Source organism: Salarias fasciatus, chromosome 13 (assembly GCF_902148845.1).
Source record: "Salarias fasciatus chromosome 13, fSalaFa1.1, whole genome shotgun sequence".
Classification (NCBI taxonomy): Eukaryota; Metazoa; Chordata; class Actinopteri; order Blenniiformes; family Blenniidae; genus Salarias; species Salarias fasciatus.
Window position 1 is genome coordinate 23,095,487 of NC_043757.1, and position 24,553 is coordinate 23,120,039.

Below are 24,553 nucleotides of genomic sequence, written 5' to 3' on the forward strand. Positions count from 1 at the left end.
ATATAAATACATTTATATACATACTCATGTAAAGAACGTAAAGAAAACAGAGAATGATCAAGGCGCTATGAATATTGTCCCTTTTTCACGTCCGCTCCCTTCTTTTCCCCTCCTCCTCTGCCTCCATCCACCGCAGGTGACCATCAGATGACACCTGACAGGCGCTCCGCTCTTCCGCGCAGATAAGCCGCCGACACCTGAACTCTCGCGATATTTGGCTCGTTAACGGGCCCGGTATGAGTTGAGCTTCACGGGATGTTGGAATGGGATGATGATGATGCTGAGAGAGCCGCGCGGCGGAGGAGAACCGGCTGATCTGAATCCGTTAGAAGCCGTCACCGGGGAGGACGAGTCGAGACGAGACGGTAAGCCACGTATAGAATACATCCGTGCGTGCACGTGTGTGTTTGGTTTATATATATGTGCGTGTGTGTCCGGACGCAGAAAAAAAAAGGGGGTTGCCGTTCCCCCGGTGACGTCACTGGCTTCACGAGAGTCAAAACAACCGTTGGCTGCGGTAACGGCGGCTCCTCGGGAAATCCGTTTGCTTCGGCAGCCCGCGGCCGTCACGCGCCGCTTTTCCCCCTTTCTCTCTCCCTCTGATTCTACTTCGAAGCCTTAGCTTTTAGCTTTTAGCATAACTCGCAGACAAGAAGAAGAGGAAAAAAAAAGACGAGTAGAATATTCGGAACAGCGGGTGCACGGGGATATCACCGCACCTGCCGCTACAGGTAATTAACGGTTCGCCGGGAGCTCCGCTGTCATAGCGGCTCGGTAGACCGGCGCCGAGGCTCGCTCGCTCGCCCCGTAATGTGCGCACGTCGCAGTGTCATGAGCGGGCTGCCTGGCGGGTCACACGGGGAATGTCGTTACCATAACAAACGTGTGTGTGTTTTACTGTACGTGCGCCATGCATGCGGTTTTCCGCCACGCTGCGTCAGTCTGACGGCCTCCGTGACGTACTTGTAATGCAGAGCCGCTTCATGATGGCCAAACACTCACACGGTCACCCCCATGCCTCCGGCTGAATAAGACCGGCCTCCATCCTGTGAAGGAACTCTACATCCTGCTGGTTTTCATACCTGCGGTGAAAAGAAACTGCTTCATTTGACTGCATAAGTGTCCACATAGAGGGCGTGTCCCACACAGAGCAGAGGCTATCTGAACCACCACAGGAGCAAAAACGTGTCAAAGATCCCCCCACTAGAGAGAGAACAAGAAATTGCCCTGCCCTTTTCCATAGTAAGCTGGGATTGGCTTCCAGCACCCTGCGACCCTGCAGGATTAAGGGATACAGCGGAGTATACATTGATCCATCTTCTGCACACGTTGTCCAACCTAGGATTTCTGGTTGGTCGCTGATCCCGGGTGACAGTGAGTAAAAGACAGAAACAGGTCGCCAGTCCTGGGTACTTAGTCCTCCTGAAAGTAGCCCAGAGCTTAACACCGAGTCCTGACACTTTGTCAAGTGGAGCTGCCGACATCAAATCTTGGTCAGTGTCCATGGCATTAATTTCGTTACTAATATATATTTGACTGTTAGGCTTATTTTAAAAGCGCTTAGGTATATCCAGCCAAAAAAAAACAAAACAAAAAAAACTGTTCACTGGGTTCAGAAAAATGACACATTTGTTAAATTGTCATTGTTTCTTCTACTGAATGAAGATCTTTATCTCACTATCATCTACCACATGGACCTAGAGCATATCCAAGCAGACATTGTTCAAAAGGCAGGCTGCAAACGCTGAGACAGAAAATCTAACATTTACAAACACATTGACGTCCATGAACTCGAGAGTCACTAATGAATATAGCATGCAAGTGTCTGGTTTGGAAAAAAGCACAGGGACAACATGCAAGCCACACTGAAAAGACTGGCAAGAAGGTCTACATGATATCTTTCATTTTTGAGCTGATTAATTCATGTTGATTTATTAAATTTAACATTTTGAAACAGGTATATGAACAGCAGTTCAAGTCCAAACTATTAAAATCGAAAGGTAAATACATTTCAAACAGATGTCATAGAAGCTCTGGTCATAAGAGAGATACCTGCTGGATACCTGCTGCACTGTGTGGTTACTTATGTTTGCATATTACACACCACCCACAGCACATTAACTATGTGCTTTCAGATAAACAGAAATACACTTCAGGGCTGTTTAGAGGGGAGATCTGTGGACATCAGCATGGATCTCCTGTGTCACTTGCATATCACATAGATAATTCAAAGACATTGTAACTGAAAGGCATCCTATGTGTGCACAGTGTAACACTTGAGGTGCTGCCAAAGGCTGGCTTTTATTTTAGGCAGAGGATTGAGGTTTTGCAACTGCGTCAGCCAAAGATGGTGTGAGGACACACTTTGGTCAGGTCAGGTGAAGTGTGCTGTTTGGACAAGAAGGTGGTAGAAGCAATGTTCCTTTTTGAGGTAATTGCAATAGAATAGAAATGCCTTAGTTTATTGATTTTTCTCACGCACATTTGAACAAGAAGTTGACTGGAAGCTTTGGGTTGTAAAACATGGACACTTCTCACGTGGCCCAATTTAAAGGTGCATTAAGGAGTTTGCATGTTTTATGCGAAACAGCGCCCCCTGCAGGCCTTGGGCGTAATGCAGCTTAGTGAAAAACTCGTGCCTGTGGCTCGCGTGCACGGAAGAGGGGAACTCCTTCCACGCTCTTTTTGTAGTGCTCAAGTAAAATGTAAGTTTCTTTTACCTGGTGGAGTCTGTGCTGGAGTTGTGGCAGTGCTAGAAGCCAGTCTTTTCTTACTTTCTGGAAGATCCTGCTCAGTTGTTGCTCACTAAGCATCTGGTGGAGTAATGGCGGACAAAACGAAACTTAACCAGCCGGAGCGCGCATTACGTCATTCCTTTCAAATTCTCCCAAAAAAAATTGTGGTGCCGGACCGGCACTGCAACTTTCAAGTGACAATTTAGCGCTGTTAGAGGTACTTATAATTAATATATCAGGGCACATTGTACACATCATTAAAAATGTGTAACATATTAATGGTGGAAAATAAGTATTTTTAAGGTTGAAAAACTCCTTAATGCACCTTTAAAGATCAGGGCATTATCTGTTATTCATTACACACTATTTTTTGTCTTTTTGGCCCCGTTATTGTCAGCTGACTCCAAGAACGGTTTCTGTTGAATAGTAATTACTTTTACATACAAATGTAGGAATGGCCATGGTTAATGGATATCAAAGCTATCTTCTGTTTGTGTCTTTTATTATAGCTGTGAAGTGTGAGAAGCTTTTGGCCTCTGTGACCCTGGAAGCAAATGTGCCATTCGTGCTGCTCATGCACTTGGCCCAGATCAGTGCGAAACTGTCCAATAACAGCTAAAGGTGGTGGACATAAAAAGCTTCATGTAAAGAGAGCTGTGATGATGAATTAATTTTGAATAGAAGTAGACACACCTAAACGCCATGCCATAAATTTCAGGTCCAGTTCATATCTATCATTACTGTTCTGATAATTGATTGTCTGATATCCGCTTATTTATTTTTTATTTCAATTTTTTCTTTTTCTTTCCTTGCTTCACCATCTCCTCTCTCATATTACTTTTTTGTCCTTGTTGTTGCCTCTGGAATGAAAAACCATGAAATAAATGCTGTCTGGCAAGTGCTTCCTCTGGCATGGCTGGTTCACGATGGCAGTGCATATCACCATAGCAACAGCCACCCTGGTGACAAGGGGTTGCCACTGTCTGGACACTCAGCTCCTCTGTTCTCCTCTCCTCTCCCACCTCACTGAAGTTTCATTAAAATCACACATAAGTGTTGAAGTCTTTTTTGTACATAATAATTTGATCCCTTCGGATGTAATTGCAAGACACTTGAATGCCCTTTGTTTTTCTTGATTATTGGAAAAAATATTAATTTTAGACCATCATTTGACTAGAATGATGAATAGAATGTAGTGCTGTGGGCCATAAGTAAGCTGGTGAATATATATAAATCATGTCATGTAAACACTATCTGATTAAAATTTCTATGGAATCAGAGGAGGACGAGTTTCCAACAGCATGATTAAAAAAAAATCAAAAATACAATTTGTTTATTAAAACCAAAAAGGTGAACAACTATAAAAATGTAATGCTTGACGCATACATGCTATTGTGATTTAAAGAAATGTCGATGGCAAAGATCAACTGGTCAATACAGCAGATCTCACAAATGACCAACTTCACAGTGCAAAGCATGATGGGAATGATTAGCCTGTGATGTGGATGATTTTCTTGGTTGATTATCATCAATATCGTGACGATATGTTGTAGTGTTTTTGTCTAAGATTTTTTTACATACCCAAGACAGTGATGGTGTAGATTCTTGAACACCATTATACAGTACAATTTGATTCACATATAATATATATATATGTGTATATATATATATATATATATATATATATATATATATATATATATATATATATATATATATATTTATAATAACATCTTAAAATGTTATTGTAAAAGAACATTTCATTCATTTTCATCTTCATTTCCTTTCTATGTGCTCAACCAGCGGTTCCAGACAAAAATTAAAATTCCAGTCATGCAAAATGCAGCAATAAATAAATAATAAAAAAGGAAAATTAATGAAGTTCATGTCGTGTTATTCTTTAATTGGATCACTTAAGCAACTAAGTAATTAGACTCATTAATCTTGAGTTACAACCTGCAGAGCTTTTGTGACGGTTGCTGCCCCATTTGGTGTTAACTGCAGCATAAACGTGTCCTGAAACCGACGTGTTTGCAGTGAGGCTCAGCTGAGGAGAAACACATCTCCATCTTTATTAAAAACAGTAACTGAGTCAGTCCTGACAAAGAAGCGTTTGAATGCAAAAAAGAAAAAAAAAAAAAAAAAGAATTTTAAAGACACAACAATTATGGGTGAAATTAGGTAAAAGCCTGAGCTGAACTGTGAAGTACATCTTGTACCCAAGAAACTGCATCTGTTCACCTGGTTTCTGATTGGTCATGATTCTGCTGCCTCAATGCTAAAAAAAAAAAAGCTCTGTGTCACCTACTGAGGTGTGTGTGTGTGTGTGTGTGAGGGGGTCGGTTCCAGTCTCTGCTCTGACACTGCAGTCCCTCCGAGTTGTCTGCAGCGGTGCAGACGCTAGCTGATCTGAATACTGATTCCAGCTAATAGCCACGGCGGCTAGCCCAGCCGTAGTGCTGCTCTTCATTCAAGCTGAGCGGCATGGTGTTGTTGCGCGTTGTGTAATACAGTGTAGTAGGGTGCATTTGAGGTGAACGCGGCAGCTATGCAGCGAGCGAGCGAGAGGGGAGGGAGAGCAGGAGTGAGACGGCGGAGAGGTGCAGAGATTTGCAGAGAGAACGGGAGTGTGAGAGCATCCCTAACCGTCGCCGTTGCTATTTTTAAACCAAGTTCTACTCCAGTCCTGAGATGCTCTCCAACCTCCCACATACAGACGAATCAGCCTACACACACACACACACACACCCACGTTAACAAAATAATTTGAAATCCATCTAAGACAAAAAGGTAGACTTGTTTCTGTACAACCATAACAGAATATCTGTGAATGGAGTTAATAGATGGCAGCTTGTTGTCTCTCCATCAAGAGCCCTGCAATAATTCATCCTGTTTATCAGAAAGCGTGCTGGCAACAGAAAGAGGAACTGGGTGAGGGCAGGCTGCTGGAGGCAGAGGAAGCATTTGTCCACAATGTAAATTGTTTTTGTGTTAGGTATTGTGAAAAAGATAAGGGGGTGAGAGACAGACCGGCAGTGGAGGAGAAAAATAAATCCATGTTTTCTTTTCTTTTTTTTATTATGTTTTTTTTTTTTTTCTCCTTTCACTTCCTTCCAGGCTGAGTCACTGCTGGTGAGGAGGAAGGTCTGGAGAGGGAACGAGAGGAGAAGAGGAGGAGGTGGAGGAGGAGGGGGAGAAGAAGAAGAAGACGAAGGGAGGGGAGGCAGGGCGATAAGCCACAACAGGAAGCAAAACGAATCATATACACGTAGACATACACACCGCGTGTTCGCGCGCGCGTGTGTGTGTGTGTGTGTGTGTGTGCGCGCGCGTCTGAGAGAGGCTGCGCGAACAAGAGGGTGAACGGGAAAGGAAGGGAGGGAGAGTGACGCGGAGGCTGGGAGAGCCGACCCCCCCCTCCTCCTCTCCTCCTCCTCTCCCTCTCTTTCTCTCCTCTCCTCCTCTCCTCCCCTCCTCCCTCTCCCTCTCTCTCTCTGTGGAGCAGGCGTGTAGCGGCATCAGACTCGGCGTGAAGGAACCATGAGCGATGTCACCATCGTTAGAGAGGGATGGCTCCAGAAACGGGGTAAGAACATCCAGTACCTCTCTCCTTCTTCTCATTCTGCCCTCCTCTCTGCCTCTGCTTCCTCTCCTCTTCTCCTTTCGCTGCTCGTCTAGACTGAGGGCCTGGCCGTGCCTGTCCACATGTGCCGGTTGGAGGATGTGTGTGTTCGCGATTGTGTGTGTGTGTGTGTGTGTGTGTGTGAGTGAGTGATCACATGGATGTCGGATCATCCAAACTGTGGCTGTAGATATGTGTGTGTGTGTGTGTGTGGTCGTGCATAATGTGTCTCTTTATTATAAGCTTGGATTTCTGTGTGTTTGCCAAGCCTCTATGTGCCTCGGTCAATCTGAGTCTGACAAAACAGTGTGTGCACAGGTATGTGCATCTGTGCATGCATGCAAGGACTTTTTTCATCCTAGCCTACCAGTCTGCGAAATCAAGTTGGTTCTGTTTCACTGAGGAGCCGTTGAAGGTAATTGTGTCTTACGTGGGCAGTAAATTGTTAGAAAATCCTGACTGTTGTCACAGAAAGTCATATGACATGAGGATGAAGGATTGGTTGGGGTGGAGTTGGGTTGGGGGTTGGGGTTGGGGAAGCACTGACAACACATCCTGTTTACAACCAAATGAATGAGAAATGGGGAAATGTTGTAAAATAGCTGAGACCATGTAACAGATATAGTACTTCTCTGTTCCCAGACGTTTGCACACTGAGTGGTTGCTGCAACAGGTGAAAAGTCATTTGTGGGAGGGCCAGCCCAAGTTCCTGAAACCAAAACGTTGATACACACTATCTCTCTGATGGCACTTCATATGTTTGTTGTAAGAAAACAGTTTGATTTGCTTGTGTGTGCGTTCCTGGCACTGATTCCACCAGGCACTTTTTTTTTTTTTTGTTTTTGTTACCAATGTGTGAATACGTGTGTCTTTCAGAGAGAAAGCCTTGAGGGTAAAACAAGGGGGATTTCCAGAGTTCAGGCCAATGAGCATCATCCTCTGCACTACGCGATGGTGTGTAGGAATGTGTAACAGAAACTGTTGGACAGGAAGTGACATGGACACATAACAGACTGAAGGTTTCTGGGTAATGTAGGCACACCTTTGTGGCACAGCTTGAAAAGCTGGACCTCACGATGCCTCTAACTGTATGGAGTGGGAGCTCTTTGTCTCTCGCTGTGTGAAACACACAGAGGCAAATAATCAGTGTGTTGCTGAAGTGGAGTGGGGGAATCTTTGTGTTGCCAGCATGCCAGTGTTATCCTCAGACAGTCGTCTGTGCATATTAAGAGGAACACATCGCCCCCAGTCACGACGCAGCGATATCAGTGTTTGTCAGAATGAGAGAGAGAGAGAGAGACAGAGACAGAGAGAGAGAGGGATGGAGGTTAGGGGCGGAAGCATGGGTGTTTGTTTGTGTCAGGAATATGAATGCTTGTCTGCATCATATGCTAAATCTTGGTATCTGTTTGTGTGGAGAGCAGCAGGGTCAGAGTGCTGACTCACTGTCCAGGTCGTGATACAGCAAAGACTGCAGTCTTAGTCATTAAACAGCGTTTCTGAAAGAAGCGGCAAAAGATTCAGGCAAAGATGGGAATAATAATAATTCAGAAGAAACACGCGGACACAAGCTTTTGTGCAAATCTGAATGAATCTACTTGTGTTTTCATTGTCTGGAATGTCGTGTACTTTCTTTCTTATGTCAACAAATCGCTTTGTTTTGAAGTCAGTGAAAAGAGGATGGATTCAGACAGAATGAAAAAATGAGCGGAAGGCTAAAGAGACTGTTGAAATAGAAGAGAACTGAGAGACAACATAATAGATCTTTGCATAAAAAGGACTTGCTTGAGGCCTTGAGGCTTCTAATCAAATCAATCATGAAAACTTTTTTTTCACTAAGTGCTCGCTCTGCATGTGCCTTTCCTTTCCTAAATCACACTGGTCCAGCCGATGAGTCATAACATGTCTTCTATCTTCTTAGTAACTCAGTGTTGTTTGTAAGCTGTTCAATATGTTTTGTAGTCGAAACTCACTTTTAGATCAAGTCCTTATACTTTCTTGATGTGACAACTGTTTTATGCCATACTTCAGATGTGGACTTCACTGTGGTTGTTATGAAGCAGTTTCAAGAGTGAAGATACCACTTCTTTAAAACATTTAGCGAACTTCATGACACTGTTGTTCTGAGTCGCTTGGCTAATGGAAAATCACCTGACCGACTGATTGATTGGGAGGAAGTGTTTCCTCCTCAAAGCTCATCATATTGGTGGTGGTGATGATTCCAGTTCCCATGGGGACGCCTGCCCTTGCATGTTTTATGAAGGAACAGTGTTTGTCAGTAAGTCTGTAGCTTTTCCTTGACAGACGACTGGCCATTCAAATATAGCATAATGGCGCCCAGGCAGTGATCAGATTCTCGGCACGTGTGGGTAGTAATAACAGGTCGTGTTGCATGCAACCGCAGGTAGTGCTCTGTGCATGCAGCATGTACAACTCAAGCTTCAAGCATATTATAAAGTTCCATGAAGCAGTAATTTAATCAATCGAAGAAATTGGAAATGCAATCATAAATGCAATCAAAATGTGTGAATGTGGTGAAACAAAGATGCATTATTGTGTCTAAACTCTACTGGTTTCTCCACCACCAGCAGCAGCCATTCATTATGATGGAAGGAAATACACAGCCGTATGTCCTCAGATGACTGAGCCTCTCAGTACGCTCTTGCCCACTGCCATAACAATTATTTCCTTCCTTCTTTGGTGGAATCACAGCGGGGAGAGCATTTGGCTGCATCATATCTTTATCCTAGAAAATAATGAGCAGCGGATGAAATCCCATAATCTGTCAGAATGTGACATAAAAGGCAACAGACTTGCAATTATACCAAAATAACGAAGGTTTTTAGATGTGTTGTTCTGTTCTTAATGATAAAGGTTAGAATGATACTTCTGACAGTTTTAAAAACTGTCGTGGATTCATGCAGATGCAGCCTTTGAAGGACGCTTGATTTTCAATCCTGAGGGTAACAACCAGAAGTTGGCCTTTCAGTCAGGCACAAGGCTGTGTTCTTTAGCCTTGGAAAAAAAAAAAAAAAAAACAACAACCAAGGCTACCCTGCTTAATTTCCAGCAGAGGCAGGAGTTTACCTTCTGTCAACCCATGTGAGGCCACAGAGGTCACACTCAGCCACTGTGGATGTGGATACTGTTACCTCCAGCAGCATCAGCCCACACAGCAGTCAGCACAACAGATGGCCAGAAGGGAAGAGAAACACTGAAGGAGACAGACAGGAAGAGCAGCATCATCTTTTCTTTGACACTGTCTGCGTCCCTCAGAGGTGTTTTTCTACAAAGCTACTAATGAGAGGCGATGTAGCCGTGTCAAAGTGGCGCGAGTCTTGTTACAGACTCGTTTAAAAACAGTCTTGGATCAATGGTTCTTTTTCTCCCGGTGGAGTTTAGACGTTTACAGATGAGAAAACAAATAAGCCGAGAGGAAGTTCTGCATACCTAAAGAAGCATTTTAGGAAATGATACAAAATTTCTCAAAGCCTCTGTGGTTGAATCACAAGGTTTTGATCGTGTGTGTGTGTGTGTGTGTGTGTGTTTTTTTTTTTTTTGCAATTGAGTTTAATCTTTAAAACAACAGTGACATTGAAATTCAACATTGATTTCTTTGCAATAATTCTACATTAAAAAATTTATTAGGGACCGTCTTTATAGATGCACAGCTTTGTATTTAATGCACGTCATGCAATGCTGTCAGGCAGTTATCTTATATTTGTGTCTTGCTGTCAATCTTCTCTTACAGTCAACATCTTGATATATTGTGTTAGTTCCACATAACATACCATAATATGCAGAAATATAATCACACTATACACGCTGTCAGCACGAGGACAGTCAGACTGCCTTCAATTGATATTCAGTGTCTCTTTTCATGAAAATACATTAATATGTACCATCTATCTTATGAGACACTGAACTAAAATGAGAAGCTTCACACCTGTCCCTTTTCATGCTCTCTCCTCCATCCTCTATCTGTACCATTTAATCCCTTTTGGGAGCTGCGTGTTCTATACTGTATCCACCAGAGTGCTGTGGGGTTCATTGGGTGCAGTGCAGTGCAGTGAGGCAGCCATCTTGGCTCAGTGAGTTCAGTGAGTTCAGTGTTGCTGGAGGCTGGCTGGCTGGATCAGGTGGCAGTGCCAGATCTCTGATATCAATCACCAGTCGCTGCCGCCGCTGTCTACTGTGTCGCTCCGCTCCTCTCCTCTCCTCTCCTCTCCTCTCCTCTCCTCGTTTATACTTCTGTTTCGCTCGGTCTCTTCATCCCTCCCTGGACTCCTTCCTCTTTCTATCCCCTCAGTTTCTCAGCTCCACATGCAGATACAGGGCAGTAGCAGACAGACAGTGCAGGCTTTGTTATGAATGGCATCCTCTTGCACATCCGGAGGAAGTGTACGCTCCAGTGTGGCTTTACAAACTGTCTCCATTGTCCTAAGAATGACTCACTCCACACTGCAGAGAATGGCAGTCAGCCAGACAGTCGGACTGACAGACCGGTCTGCAGAGCTACAGACAGACAGCACGGGGAAGACAGACAGGGAGTCAGATAGCTTGTGACAGATACTGCCTGCACAGGACAGAGGCAGACAACTTGTCATTGGAAGAGACCTGCAAAGCGCTGCTACGGACAGTAAAGTGATAGATAGACAGGCAGCAGACAGTGTGTCATTTTTGTTCCGAGTCAAAATATGTTAGAATGAAATGTTTATTTGGCACTTTGCACATAAAATATCTGATTCGAATGTCGACTGCATTAGAAAGGATGTCAGCTTCAAGTCTAGGGAATACTCAACAGGAGGAAACTGAAGAGCAGTGAGCAGTGTCTCAGTTGAAAAAAGGCCTATGTGCCGATACACTGCTTTATGAGCACACGCTACATTGCATAAGTTCGCCCTGCTCTGAGCTAAATACCCCGAAGCACTGTAAACTCAGTATGATCAGTATTGAGTGAGGCATCCTTGTGAGAAAGCCATGCAAACACAGACGGATTAATGGATGGGTGTGTGAATGAACTAATGTGGAGTGAAGCCGTCGTGGATAAATGAATGAATGAATCAATGAATGGAGTGCTGATCGCTGCAGATGGAGAACTTGGATGGAGGAAGAGAGAGAGGGGGTAAACAGAGAAGAGGTTGAGTAATGGGATTAGTTTGCAGCTCAGGATCATTAAAATGCTGACCTCAAACATTGGATCACAGAGTAGACAGTCACATGCAAACACACTATAGCGGTTGCCTTTCATTGTGAAAATTATTGAATCGTATTCATTATCACCACATTGCACAAAGCTGTGTGTGTCAAAATCCCAAATTGAGAAGCCCCAATAAAAAAAATATTTCCCTTCATTGAAACATTTTCACACGCTATACATCATCACACCTGTTACTCGATTAGTAATAAGTGTGATTAGAATCAGAGTCTCGGCCAAACATATTGTATGTCATCTGCTGGTTATAATGAATCAAATAGCAGAGCATGATGTTATTGCAGTTTGGAATAAATTTAGATTTCGCCCTTTTTTATGCAGTATGTCTTCATATGATAAACAGCTAATTAAATCAAGCTTGTTTGTGGTTTCAACAATATAAAACACACCATTTGGATTTCTGTCACCATGAGTTCATCGTCAAATTTGCCTCAATTATTCTTAGTCTTTTTAGATACCTGCCGCAATTTGCATTCAGAACTTATTTAAATTTCCCATCCTCTCAAGTTTCTCAATAGCCTGTATTTGATGACCGGTTTTCCACAAGGGTCAGGTGCTTGTGCAGCGCTTCCTTGTGATGTCTTGACAGCAGCCTCCCTGCCCTCACTTGACAAAACAATATAAGTTAAAGCGGAAGCCAGACTATTTAAATGTGCTAATGCAGAGATTAGACCAAGGGGATAGTGTGTAGTTTAACATCTTGAGGTATTGTGGGCTAGTTGGAATAGGCTTTGGGCTGATTAGAGGAGGCAGGTTACAGTGGGGGTTGGTTTGGCTGATTTAGGCCAAGAGATTAGTGACGAGTGGCCAGTGTATGTTTAACTGGCCGGAGAGAGACCCAAGAGTACCGCCACTTTCTGTTCATTCAGAACGATAGTTTACATTCATGCCTGTTTGATCGTTTATGTTTTGTGGAGCTTTGCATCAAACCTGGTTCCCCAGTATTTGCGACACTTGTAGGAAAGGACCACTCTGTTGGTTAGTTCATCTAGAGGGTAGCAACAGTTTGTGTTGTAGAAATGACTTTCTAGCTGAAAAACAGTGTGCAGGTTCCAAGTCTGTAGGTTTTACACAGTTTTTGGAGTGTTGAACCACTTAGATTTTCCTAAAATGTTTATCTGACTGGTTTGGTAAAGACTCCTTCTGGAAGTCTGAGGTTATGATGAGCTCTTATTTGAACCTAATGAAGTTGGACACTGTTCATATTTTCCCTGTGCAGTTTAAAGCAGAGCAGCGGTCTGCATCTGTTTGCCAGAGGCGTCTGGACAGCCATAGTTTCTCTCAAACATCAGTTACATCCTCGATAGGTTTCCTTCTCTTCACGATGCCAGTTCAGCACAAAGCAGCACTGTACTGCTTCATATCAGAGCATTTGTAGAATAACCTCTGTTCAGGAAGTTCATGTGAAGACCAGCGAGAGAGCAGCTACTTTCAGTGACTTAAGGTATTTTCTAAATGCCACTCCGTGTCTCTGAATTGATTGTTCTGTCTGGTCGCTGCCAGATGATGAGCAAAGATCACTATTGACCTTCCTAGTTCTATAGGTAAACAGGAAGGTGAACACTGTTAACCGTTGCTGTTAAATGAGACTCCTGTGACAATGATATCACGTAGATGCAGTTGTAGTCGTAGCTTGTGTCGTGCAGCGGATGCCTTCTTCCTGACTCCCAGCTGCAGTGAAGGCTTCTTATCTGGGGCGGTGTGTTACGTTCGATGACTTTGTTTCCACGAGTGAAAAAAGGGCCGGTCTGGACTACTTTCTGTGGCTGGGGTTTGGGATTGCTCTCGTTACGCCTGACTTTATAGTCGAGCCGCCCGCCGATGTCTCAGTGGTCAGGTTAAAGGGACAATCAGTCTATTTTTATCTTCCTACCTGTAATCTGTCTCTGACAGGATTAACTAATCCATGAGCTTCGGCCTGCTGTGCCACACACAGACGCTGAAAATGTGAGCCACGAATAAATAGACGCTTTCACAAAGATGTACAGTGAGGACACTGTGTACCGCACAGGCAACGCACAGCTATGCGTAAAATGTGATTATGATTTATCGCGACAGATAGACGGAGACACTGTTTCTGTGCTTTTTAACAAAAATGAGATACCACCCAACAGCATTAAAAGGGCTCTTTTTGTGCGTACGTGCTTGTATCAATATTTTTTTGTGCGCGCACATGCATGTTGTTCAACGTCTCAGTTAGTTTGCCCGATAAAAACAGAGGAAGAAGAGACCAAACACTGACAGAATTTTTCATCCTCCCTCCCTCCTCCTCCTCCTCCTCCTCCTCCTCCTCCATCTCTGGTTGCCAATCTCCAGTCATTAATTAGCTGCCCATGATAAAATTCCCCATTTCCAATCTGACACTGGTGTAGAGCAGCGGACGGCGGTGGTAATCATGTCAGCGAGGCTTGGCTCAACGTTCTGAGGGGCTAAATGGCCCCCATATGGTCCACTGGCTGGGGCCTGCTCCTCACTATGCTCTCATTAAACCAGTGCTTAATATACCAAGGTAAAGACACACACACACACACACACACACACACTGAAATGCACACACTCCACTGTAAGAAAGAAATCAAGGCGTCTGACGGGGGGACTGGGGCACAAAGGGACAGGAGGACAAGGAGGTGGTGTTTGTTTCTGTGTTTGTGTGTGCATGTGGAGTGTGTGTCTGTTCTGCGAGAGACTAACGCCGTGCAATTGTTGACTTGCCATCTGTCATCAAGCAAAGAAGCCTATCTTTGCGTGTGTATGCGTGTGTATTTAGCGGGGAAAGATGAGACGGAGAGGAAAGAAAAGAAAGAAACAGTGAGTGAGGTGCAGATGTCTCGCAGCGCAGCGGCTGGAACATGAGGTTGAACAGCAGACTGCTGCGTGAGAGGAGGTGGAGGGGGAAAACACAGAAGAAAAGAGGACGAACATCTGCCATTTTCAGATATTGCTCCGTGGTTTGAGTGTGTCTATACACAATATCTTGAGTCTGAATAGACGTGGGAATGGCCTTCTCATCCTGTGCCTCGCCAGAGCGAAAATTGAAGGCTGTATTTACACTTTAATATATACCCACGAGAACGATGGCAGACTTACTTTTGCATCTTAATCAGATGTTAAATCAATTTTAGTATATAAAATGAAATTTTGTGACAATGTATTTTTTTTTAAATGAAGAATGCACTTACTATAAAATTAGCTTTCAGTGTGATGTAACAGATACTTCATACTTTATTTTTTTTTTCTCCACTGTAGTTTTCTTCAAATGCATTTCTTTTTGACTGATCACAACGTTACACATCTTTGTTTCTTTCGAACTGTCTCAGCGTGTCGAGTGCCTGATGCCGGCCAGCTGAGGTGGACATGTTGTCAAAAACAGGCCCGGAGACAGACAGACGTTACAAACGTGACAAACACCAGCTCTCAGGGAAGGAGAGGGAAGTGTCTGTCAGTGATGAACTGACATACAGAGCAGTCTGTCACTTCAGAGCGTGACAGACAGGAAAGCAGTCACTAATTGCCATCACACTGCGATTTGTGTGCCCAAACTCTGCAGTAGTTCACGAAGTTGTCGCGCGACTAGTGAGACTAGTTGAAATGTAAACTTTCCCAGAAAAAAAAAGAAAAATTCAGTAGATTTGTGAACATTGTCCTTGAAAATATTGCATCAAGAGCAATATGAAACTTTTTTTCACAAACCTCAACAACCATAAAGGCTTTTAAATACAACTGGAGTATATTTCAGACGCTCTAATGGTGGCTGTGCCACAGTAAAGCAGTGATTTTTTAGATGAAGAAAACAAATATTTCTTGTGCCAAATAGCAAAAAGTAATGTTCAGTCGTTTAGCCAACGTGTCACAAACTTCCCTAGAATACAGATGTATGTCTGACCTATAAACCTTTCAAGATGCCTTACCTGTGGTTTCAGATATGCACACACGTTAACTGATGTCAAATTTTACATTCCCCCTCCATTTATGAGTTGTGTTTTTTCCATCACTGTTCATCTACAATATCAAGACCATGCTTTGTGCAGCTTACACACTAAGCCTAAACACAAAGGACTACATGCAAAGGCACAACCAACAGAAGACTGAGAGACATGAAAAAAAAAAGTGCCAGAAAACGGTTTTGCCTGAGATGCAGGGGGAACTGAGAGTCAAAGCGAAACAGAAAATACAAACAACAGTGCTGATTGACAGCAGTAATATATTGAGAGATATGTTTGAAGTTGATGATCTAAGAAGACAAATATACATTATTTTGCATGTAAAGTCTACAAAACTTCAGTCAAGAAGTTGAAGTATTTTTTTTAGCATGACTACTTTTCTTTCATACAGGTGTATGCACTTCTGCTAAAAGGAAAGGGACCATGTTCTATTGCCACCTGTGCTTCAAATCACCAGCAGACAAGAGTCACATTAGTGGTTATTTGCTGGGATCCTGCCTGCACAAACAAACGGGGAGACAATGATCCGAAGTGTGAGTCAATCGCTCCAGATATGCCCAGTGTGAACTCCCCCTGACGGACAGATGGGCTTACAGTGGGGCAGGTGGAGGGAGAGACAGGTAGCCAGGCGGGACAGAGGGGAGAGCAGAGAGCAGCAGTTAGTGAGGTGGAGAGCTCTTACTGTCGGCCCTTCACTGCGCCACATGAATGGAAGCTTTGAATGAGGTGCGGCTGGGCTTCTGTGTGTGTGTGTGTGTGTGTGTGTGTGTGCGCGCGCGAGCGGGGGTGCTGCTCTCTTTACAATACTTGGGGGTATATAGTACTTGATTGTTTACTCTTGCCTGCTGGGCTTGACTTGTGTGTGTGTGTGTGTGTGTGTGTGTGTGTGCGTGTGTGTGTGTGTGTGTGTGTGTGCGTGTGCGCGCGCGCGTGTGCGTCTAAAAGCAGACGGCGAGGCAATACTTCCCAGCAGTACTCTAGGAAAGTACTGTGGCTTTACAAAGGAACAAGGGGGGTCTCATGTCGTCCACACAGACACACGCAGGCACACGTAACGCCAGCTGCCGCCCACCGCCCCGGCCCAGCATTTCTGAATTAATAATACAGAGCCAACCACTCTGGAATAATGGCAAGTTACGCGCACACACACACACACACACACACACACACACACACACACACACACACACGCACAATGCGTTGCACCTGTTCACCACTGCTCAACTGGACGGGGTTGGGCTCCACCATCACAGCCACACATGCACACATCCCTTGTTGCCTGTCTGTTGTAGGCAGTACTTAGACAGCTGTGTCTATCTGCTGAACCTCCCCTTCTTTTTATGATGACAGCTTCTCTCCCTGACTGATTGGTCCAGCTGCGTCTCTCTGTTCTTTTGATTGGGTGGTTTTACATCCAATGAGGTAGAAATACAGACCAGCGTGTTTAATATGAATGCTATATTTAAATGGGGAGCATAATGAAATGCCCCCCCTCTGTGTAATTAATAATGCACAGTATGAATCTAAGAACTAAACCAGTTCTTTTTTTTGAATTTTAAAATCTTTTTTTTAATAAATTCTCAAAATAACAGCTGGGAGTTTCCAGATTCTGTCAACTGAAAACAGATGACAGTTTAAAACAATTTTAAGAAACGAATGTAATTGAGAGATAATGTGAAGTGGATTTCTAGTTATATTTAGAGATGTGTTTTTCAAGTAGATGTCATTGATGTAAAATAAATAGCAAAGATCGAGATGTCAAGACGTAATGCAGCCCAAAACGGACCAGAAAGGCAACACACCAGCAATCAGTGCGATTTGATTAGGCTGCTCGTTGGCACTGTACGCCTTTTCAAATCGCATTGGCTTCAGTGCATTTTGAAGACAAGCAGCGTGGCATTCGAATGTTATCAAGTGTTTGAACGCAAAGCCTGTTTGTTTTGGTTTGCTGAGATTGTATTTTACTTTTTTGACATGCAAGGAGACATCCAAACAGATCCGTCTTTGTATTTTCAATAGCATTTTATGCCTCAGTAGTTGTATTGTGTGTGTGGGCGGATGGATGTGTGGATACGTGTGTGTATGTGGGAGAAATACATCAAGCTGAGCTGCATTTAATATTTGTTGATCGGAGTTTTCCCTTTAATAATGTAGGTCAAGCATTTTGTTGTAAGGCAGTGGTGTCAAATATACAGTAAGCGGACCACAAGTGGCCCGCCAGAGGAAGCAGTCCGGCCCAGAAGGATGACTGTATGCTAGATAAAAATCATCAATAATACATCGATAATTCCTTATTAAAAAGTAAATATTTTTTCCAAATGTGTTCCTAGGAGCCGTGTTATTTTTGTGTAAAACTAGCAGACATAACGGAGTCCCATTGAGTTGAGTTATATTCAGCATCAAATCTAAACTGTAAACTGAATGAATTTGAGAAAACAAGCATTTTGAGATGTGACAGGCCTAAGCGGGGTTCTTAAGCAAACAAGATCACATTTTTTTTCGGTTGTTGGTTTATATTTTGTGTTAAAGAGAATAAAAGTGGGTCATAAACTTTCCATCATGTACTTATGGAAAGTTTAGATGGAAAACATTTAAATCATTATACCATGATTTCATTGTTCCGTACTGATTCAGATTAAATGAGATTGTTAGTGACCAATAAACTGAGATGAATTCAGCACACCTGCAGAAAATGGTTTTGAGACATTAGCATTACAGCACTGCTCTTTGCACAATACATTATGGTGATTAAAGAGGATGAGTGTCAGTGAGATTTGAGTTTAAAGTCAAAAGATCAAAGCCACAGGCCAGCAGTTTGTCATGTGTGAGGGGAAATGTTTGGACTGCACCCTGCATCACCTACAGAACCAGAGGTCATCCCGGGCCCAGGTGTGTCTCCTGCCACTAATGGTCTGTCTTCACAGGACAGCCTTGTGCTCACAGAAGAGCACAGAGCAGAAATTCTGCAAAGCAGGGCAGAGAGGCCATCCCCAAATCCTTTGAATTACATCATTACGGCAGAAAACTCCTCTCACTCCCTAAATTTCAGCAGTCTCTTATGTTTTTGTCTTTGGTGTTGCATGTCTATTCTTTTTTCTTTTTTTTAAAGAAAAGAAAGAAAAGAATTGATGTCTTCTGTTCAAACAGGATCCCAGTCAGTCTGCATGAAAATAAAAGCTGTGAAAGGTGACAGTGTGTCAGGCTTTTTTTTTTTTTGCTTTTTGCGTTTTCTTTCTTTCAAATAACAAAAGTTGAGATCAGATAGCAAATCTCAAATATTGGCAAAACAATCAGACATTTGCGTGTTTCAGCCGGGTATTGTACAGAGTGTAAACACATGGAGACATTCTTTTTTTAACTGGATGATGCAGCACTTAGTTCAGTGCTGTGTCTAAATCAGTATTTATCGTGTGCCTGTATCAGTTTGACTGTTTTCATCTTCCTACTGTATCGTGACATTCATGGGAGAATAGACCCATTGCGAAAGGCTGGCATTCAGACAGTTTTCTGTTAGTGGACCTAAGTTGTGTTAAAAACAGGAAGTCAGTTAATTCAGGAAAACTATTTGTTGTAAATATGAAAATGGAAATTAAGTAAGCAAATAAAAAAAAAAAAAAACCCCGTGTGGCCCAGGTGGTGTTGGGGAGCAGTTTTCACTGTGCAATAAATAATCTTACAGTGGTTTGAAGAGCCGTGGACCCTGCCTGTCCCCCAACACACAAACACACTAATACATTCAAATTTAACATGACTGAATGGCACACAAACACACGCAAACTCACACACGCACACACACACACACACACACACACACACACACACACACACACACACACACACACACACACACACACACACACACCTGCGCTCAGAGAGGATTAGGATGAGAGACTTCTTGGCTGCAGTGTGTCTGTCAGTCACTCAGCAGCTCAGTCAGCATCACAGCAGTGGCCATCATGCTTCAGGGAGCCACCGCCATCTACTGGATGGTCCTGGTACTGCACATGATGTCTGAAATGTGGAGGAAAAAGGAATGTGAATAATATCCTCAAGGAAAAAAAAATAGATAATTCAGTAGATTTAAAGTTTTTTTTTTTTTCATTTTTATGTTTTATACTGGAAACTGTGTGTTCATGGTATGGTGAATCTGCAGTATTTTCCCAGTGAGTGTGCATGTGTCTGAGCGAGTGCCTCCTTCTGTACCAGCTGGGGGAGCAGAGCGGCACCAGGGCAGCTTGCATGGGTGTGTGTGTGGGTGAGTGCATCCAGCACAGTCTACCAGGAGGCTCTGGCTGTGTGCAGCTGGCTGGGTGAAATCTCCTAGTGGCCCCCGAGGGATGGCGATACTCTCATGGGTCTCCACTCAATCTGGCTGCCCTGTGGCCGCCCTGCCCTGTCCCGTCCCGGCTCTCTGTCACTGCCACAGTCACAGCCTGCCCGGCTTTTCCTGTCTCCCCTGCATTCTCCTGCTCGGGCTTCTCCTTCTCCTGCAATCCTACATTTTCTGACATCTTCTTCATCTTCACACTGCTGCGGCTTCCATGTAGTCTCATTCCACAGACTGAGCCTTAGGCTTGTACAATTACTCCAGCACTAAACCTTTAAACCCTGCCGCAGCCCCAGCTTCAAACTGAATTTTATTCTTTGATTCTTCAAATCTTGCCCCCCCCTCCCTTCCTCCCATCCTGTCTGCTTATGCAAGTGACAAAAATGCCTTCTGAGCTTTTTACAGGGCTGCAACGCTTATGTGCCGTCAGCGATGGTGACTGTATTTAAAGCATTCATGCATACGCACACACTAACACCAGTCCATCCCCGATGTGGTAATGAGACTAATGCACTGTAAGTGGATTGGCTTTGAAGAGCCTGGATTCGTCTTAAGATGTCTGAGCAGACTGGAGTTAGAACTGCTGGGGTCGGGGTCACGCACACGGCTCGTATGCTTGTAAGCACACACTTTTACAATGGAGCTGACTGTAGAAACACTGCAAGGAAGTACCGAAGAAGTTTGTTGTGAGGTCTTTGAAATGCTTTTTTTTTTTTTGTCCCTCATAGTCAGTTTTGGGTCAGAGAGTTCAGTTCTATCCAGCTGAATGTGCTGTTCTGGTGCGCAGATGTCTGCGTCGAGCGTCTTACCGTGCAGTTCCCCACTTTCTTAACCTTCAGTGCCCTCCGTGCCACACACAATCACTCAGCCTATTGGTCTGCTTGCTGATGTTTAGCTTATCTCCGCCTCTCTTCCATCCACTGTGTTAATGCTGTTGCTCATGTCTCGCCGTCTTGCGCTCGGAAACGCCCGCCCCACGCTGCTGTGTCTTGTGGTGTCTTCACACCACCTTTGTCTTTCAGGAGATGATCCAGAAAACAACTTTCACGTCAGAATGATTTTCTGCTTTAATTCACAAGCTCACACTTCCCTTTGAACTGAATACGCAGACTTTATTTATTAGTGCTGTTCACATGCTTACTTTAACTCCACTTTAAAACGCGTACGTCAGCGCCGTCAGGTATTTTGTATTTAAAGGTGGGGCTGTGTAGCGGTTAGTGCTCTTGCCTCTTAGTGCCTCACAGTTCCTCATAATTCTCACTGAGAACATTGCTGAGTCAAATCCTGCATGGGTTTTTCTTGAGGTGCTCCTGTTTCCTCCCACAGTTCAAAAAACCAGCATTTGAGGCAAATTGATGTCTCTGAATTGCCTGTAGGCGTGAGCTTGAGTGTGTGTGTCCCTGTCTCTCTGTGTTTGCCCTGCTGACTTGTTCATGGTGTACCCTGCCTTCTTCCACTGGGATCGCCTCTCGAGCCCTAGAGCGCCGTAGAGAAGACGGATCAATATTTAAATGATCTAGTTCTTCCTGCTGATTAGCTTCTCAGATGTTTAGTTAATTGATTTATTGTCTGTTTAATTAAAATAACATAAAATACAGAGTTAATTCACATTCCTGGTGAGTAAATGTGTGATTTTTGTGTGTTACAGTCATACCCTGTACCACTCTGACATTATTCTGTTATATATATGTGTGTGTGTGTGTGTGTGTGTGTGTGGTGTTACGATGTGTTCCGTTCTGCCGGTGAGCTGCTGTGTATGTGCTGGAACGTGGCAGAAATTCCCCCCCTCTCCCTACCTCCATACACCACCACCCACCACCTCCAGCTCCCGGAGTGCCAGTCACACAGCCCCGTCTCTGCACCATCTGCATATCAGCTCCAGCCTCGGCCAAAGCATTAAATTAAATCCCTGTTTGGGTTGATTAACAAATGGCTGGTGAGCTCACATAGTTACCCAGTTATTTATTTATTTGTCATCAAGGCTTTTCCTGCTTTTCCGGCTGTCTCGTCTTCAGCTAAGACGCAGTGAACCAGCGGAGCAGAGGTGCGATGGAGTCCTGAAGGAGCGAGTGCGAAGCAGAGAGACGGGAAGAGACTGTGAAGTTGGTGCAAGTTTGTGTGTCTCATTTCTGTTCTGCTGGCTGGAGTTCAGCCTCGCCATTTGTACCTGTCTCCCATTTATTCTCTCCGTATTTCTCGCTCCCCTTTCTCCCTCTGTTTTGGAATGAATAGTTAATCAGTCTGCTAATTGAGTGACAGTCAGCGAGTGCATTGTTATAATTGTCCAATCAGAAAGCTTGGAACGGACACAGTCACAGCTGATTCATCTCTGCCTCTTACGGCTAAATCCACAAGCTGCAACTGGAGGATGTGCCAACAAGATTTATTTCTCCTAGAAATTCCAAAATGACTTTTTAAAGTCGAGTCTGGCTTTTAATGCTGAGTTTGTTCCACAAACACCAAAATAACTGCAGACAAAAAGTCTTGACGGCCAGACGCTCGCCGAGAGTCTGTCCCCTCATCACCCCGTCATGTGCTTTACAGAAACACAGTGGAAGTGCTGTTGGGTTTTTTTTTTTTTTATAGTCCTACCACACCTTTCAATTTAGTCTACACCTTTTTCAATCAGAGTTACCTTATGTTTCCCTCACCTTAAAAGAAGAAGGGAGACAAAGAAACACGTTGGCATACAACTATTTAAGACTTCAAATTAGATGGAGATGAGAGCACCTTAGAACTGCTGCTCCTCTCTGTGTTTTTTTTTCTGTTTTGAAACAATTTAAATGCACTTCAAAATTGTTTCATTCTCCTAAACATTCTCTTTTCCTTAGATCCTTCAGATCACCCACATTCTCCTGCTCACTGATATCCTGTCGTTTTAACAAGAAACAAGAGACTCCTGTTGTCTTAAGCACTGTATAGTGTAGTATTTACTAATTGGCCTTAAGGGAAAAGTAAAGTTGTACAGAAAACTAAATGAAACTGAAGTGAGGAGTCCGAGAGAGATGGTGTGGGAAGGAGACCGGCTGTTCTGTTTTCTCCAGCAGTCCAAACTAGAGACATGTGGCTCCCCAGACAAGCTGTCCAGAGTGGGAGAGCTCGCTGGACTCATTACAGGCAGGGCCAAGACGGGATAGCTTGACAGAACACCATTGGATCATACGGAGGATTGGAACGGTCCGACCAGAATTGTTTTAGTCCGTGTGTGCGTGTGTGTGCGTGCGCGCGCGCGAGTGTGTTTGTTTGGAACGGCGCGCGTGGACAACTGTCCATCTCCTCTCTCCGTCTGTGCCACCCCTGGCTGCCCCCTCCCCCGCCCCCCAGCGGACGTGTACACACACACACACACAAACACACACACATACACACACACACGCTCACAGATATGCAGACACACGCGCGCGCTGTCTGGGCCTGGCCAGAAGGATCGCTTAAATGTTTTCAGTTGTACTGGACAGCTGAGGGATGAAGTGGCCAACCACAGGCTTCCATTGGTTGGACACCTCATCTAGAAACTGACTCATAGAAATGACTGGACTTGGACCAGCAAGCCGGGCACCACTGCCAGTTTATAATAGTTTTATCATATTAACTTTCTCTTTATCTTCATCCGTTTTGACAGTCAATCAATCTCCCTCCCTAATCCAGTTTGAAGTTAACCAAACTTTTTCTTTTACAGATGATCAGTTTCCCATGTTGTCTGTTCTTTCTTTCTTTCTTTCTTTTTACTTCACAGCATGAAAGCAATATTTCCTACACGTAGATACCAGTTGTGTGGTCTGTCCCGGTTGGTAGATCTATTCCGTTCAACCTTTCTTTTCAAACCAACTCATTTTTGACACTATTCGTATGCGTCGGAACAGATTGAGGACGAAACACTTCTCCGTGCACAGCTGCTCCGTGCAGTGTCGTCTTTATATTGAAGTTCACTCATTTTGAAAGCTGGAATTGAAAATGTTGACAAACATCTGTAAGCTTCGCTTGATGCAAGCACACGGGACATACAAGCGACTGGAACATCTGTACAACACACCTCAAGGTTTTAGTGATTTTGATAAAGTTCATTTTTCACTTGAGAAACTTTGTCCGCATATATCTCCAGTTTAGAGTCGTCGAGCACTGGAGCTGATCCCAGACTCTGGACGGGTCGGCTAAGCTGATATTTATGGACGTGGCTCTTCTTCTCTGTCCGTCCCTGCCTTGCAAGCTCGTTCTCCTCCACCCGGTTTCTTCCTGAAGCCTCTCGCCCATGCAGCCCCTCTCACAGCACTCTATTTATCAGCAGCAAGTGATCCAGAGAATATGCTTTGTCTCTGAGAGAGCAGGAGAAGGAAATGGGAAAGGAGGAGAGAGTGGGTGGATTTGTGAAAAAGAGAAAAATAAAGGCTGATAGAGGAGAGGAAAGGTGTGATTCGGTAGTCCTGATGACGCACTGGCATCCATCAGCATTTTATCTCTCTGTGTCTCTCTTTCTCTCTGTCTCGATGTGGTGGTTCAGATCAATCGCACACACACACGCACACACACACACACACACACACACACACACACACACACACCACCAGCACCCAGAGGTACCGACAGGGCCTGCAGTCGCATGGTTCCTTCGACGGAGCAGGTGTTTTTCTGCAATGTGTTAACGAGCACGGCCTGCTGTCATTTCCGCTTTAAATGGATGTCACAAATAGAACACACACACTCACACACACATAT

The 24,553-nt window shown here is 44.0% G+C and overlaps 1 protein-coding gene across 1 annotated transcript in view; it reads left to right on the forward strand.

Moving 5' to 3' along the window:
- The first annotated feature begins 239 nt into the window (after nt 1–239).
- akt3a (v-akt murine thymoma viral oncogene homolog 3a) overlaps nt 240–24,553 on the forward strand; it is a 43,662-nt gene continuing 19,348 nt past the window's right edge. Inside the window, exons 1-2 of the mRNA XM_030107319.1 lie at nt 240–365; nt 5,853–6,321. Of these exons, the coding sequence (XP_029963179.1) occupies nt 6,276–6,321 (46 nt within the window). The 5' untranslated portion in view covers nt 240–365; nt 5,853–6,275. The remainder of the gene's footprint in view (nt 366–5,852; nt 6,322–24,553) is intronic.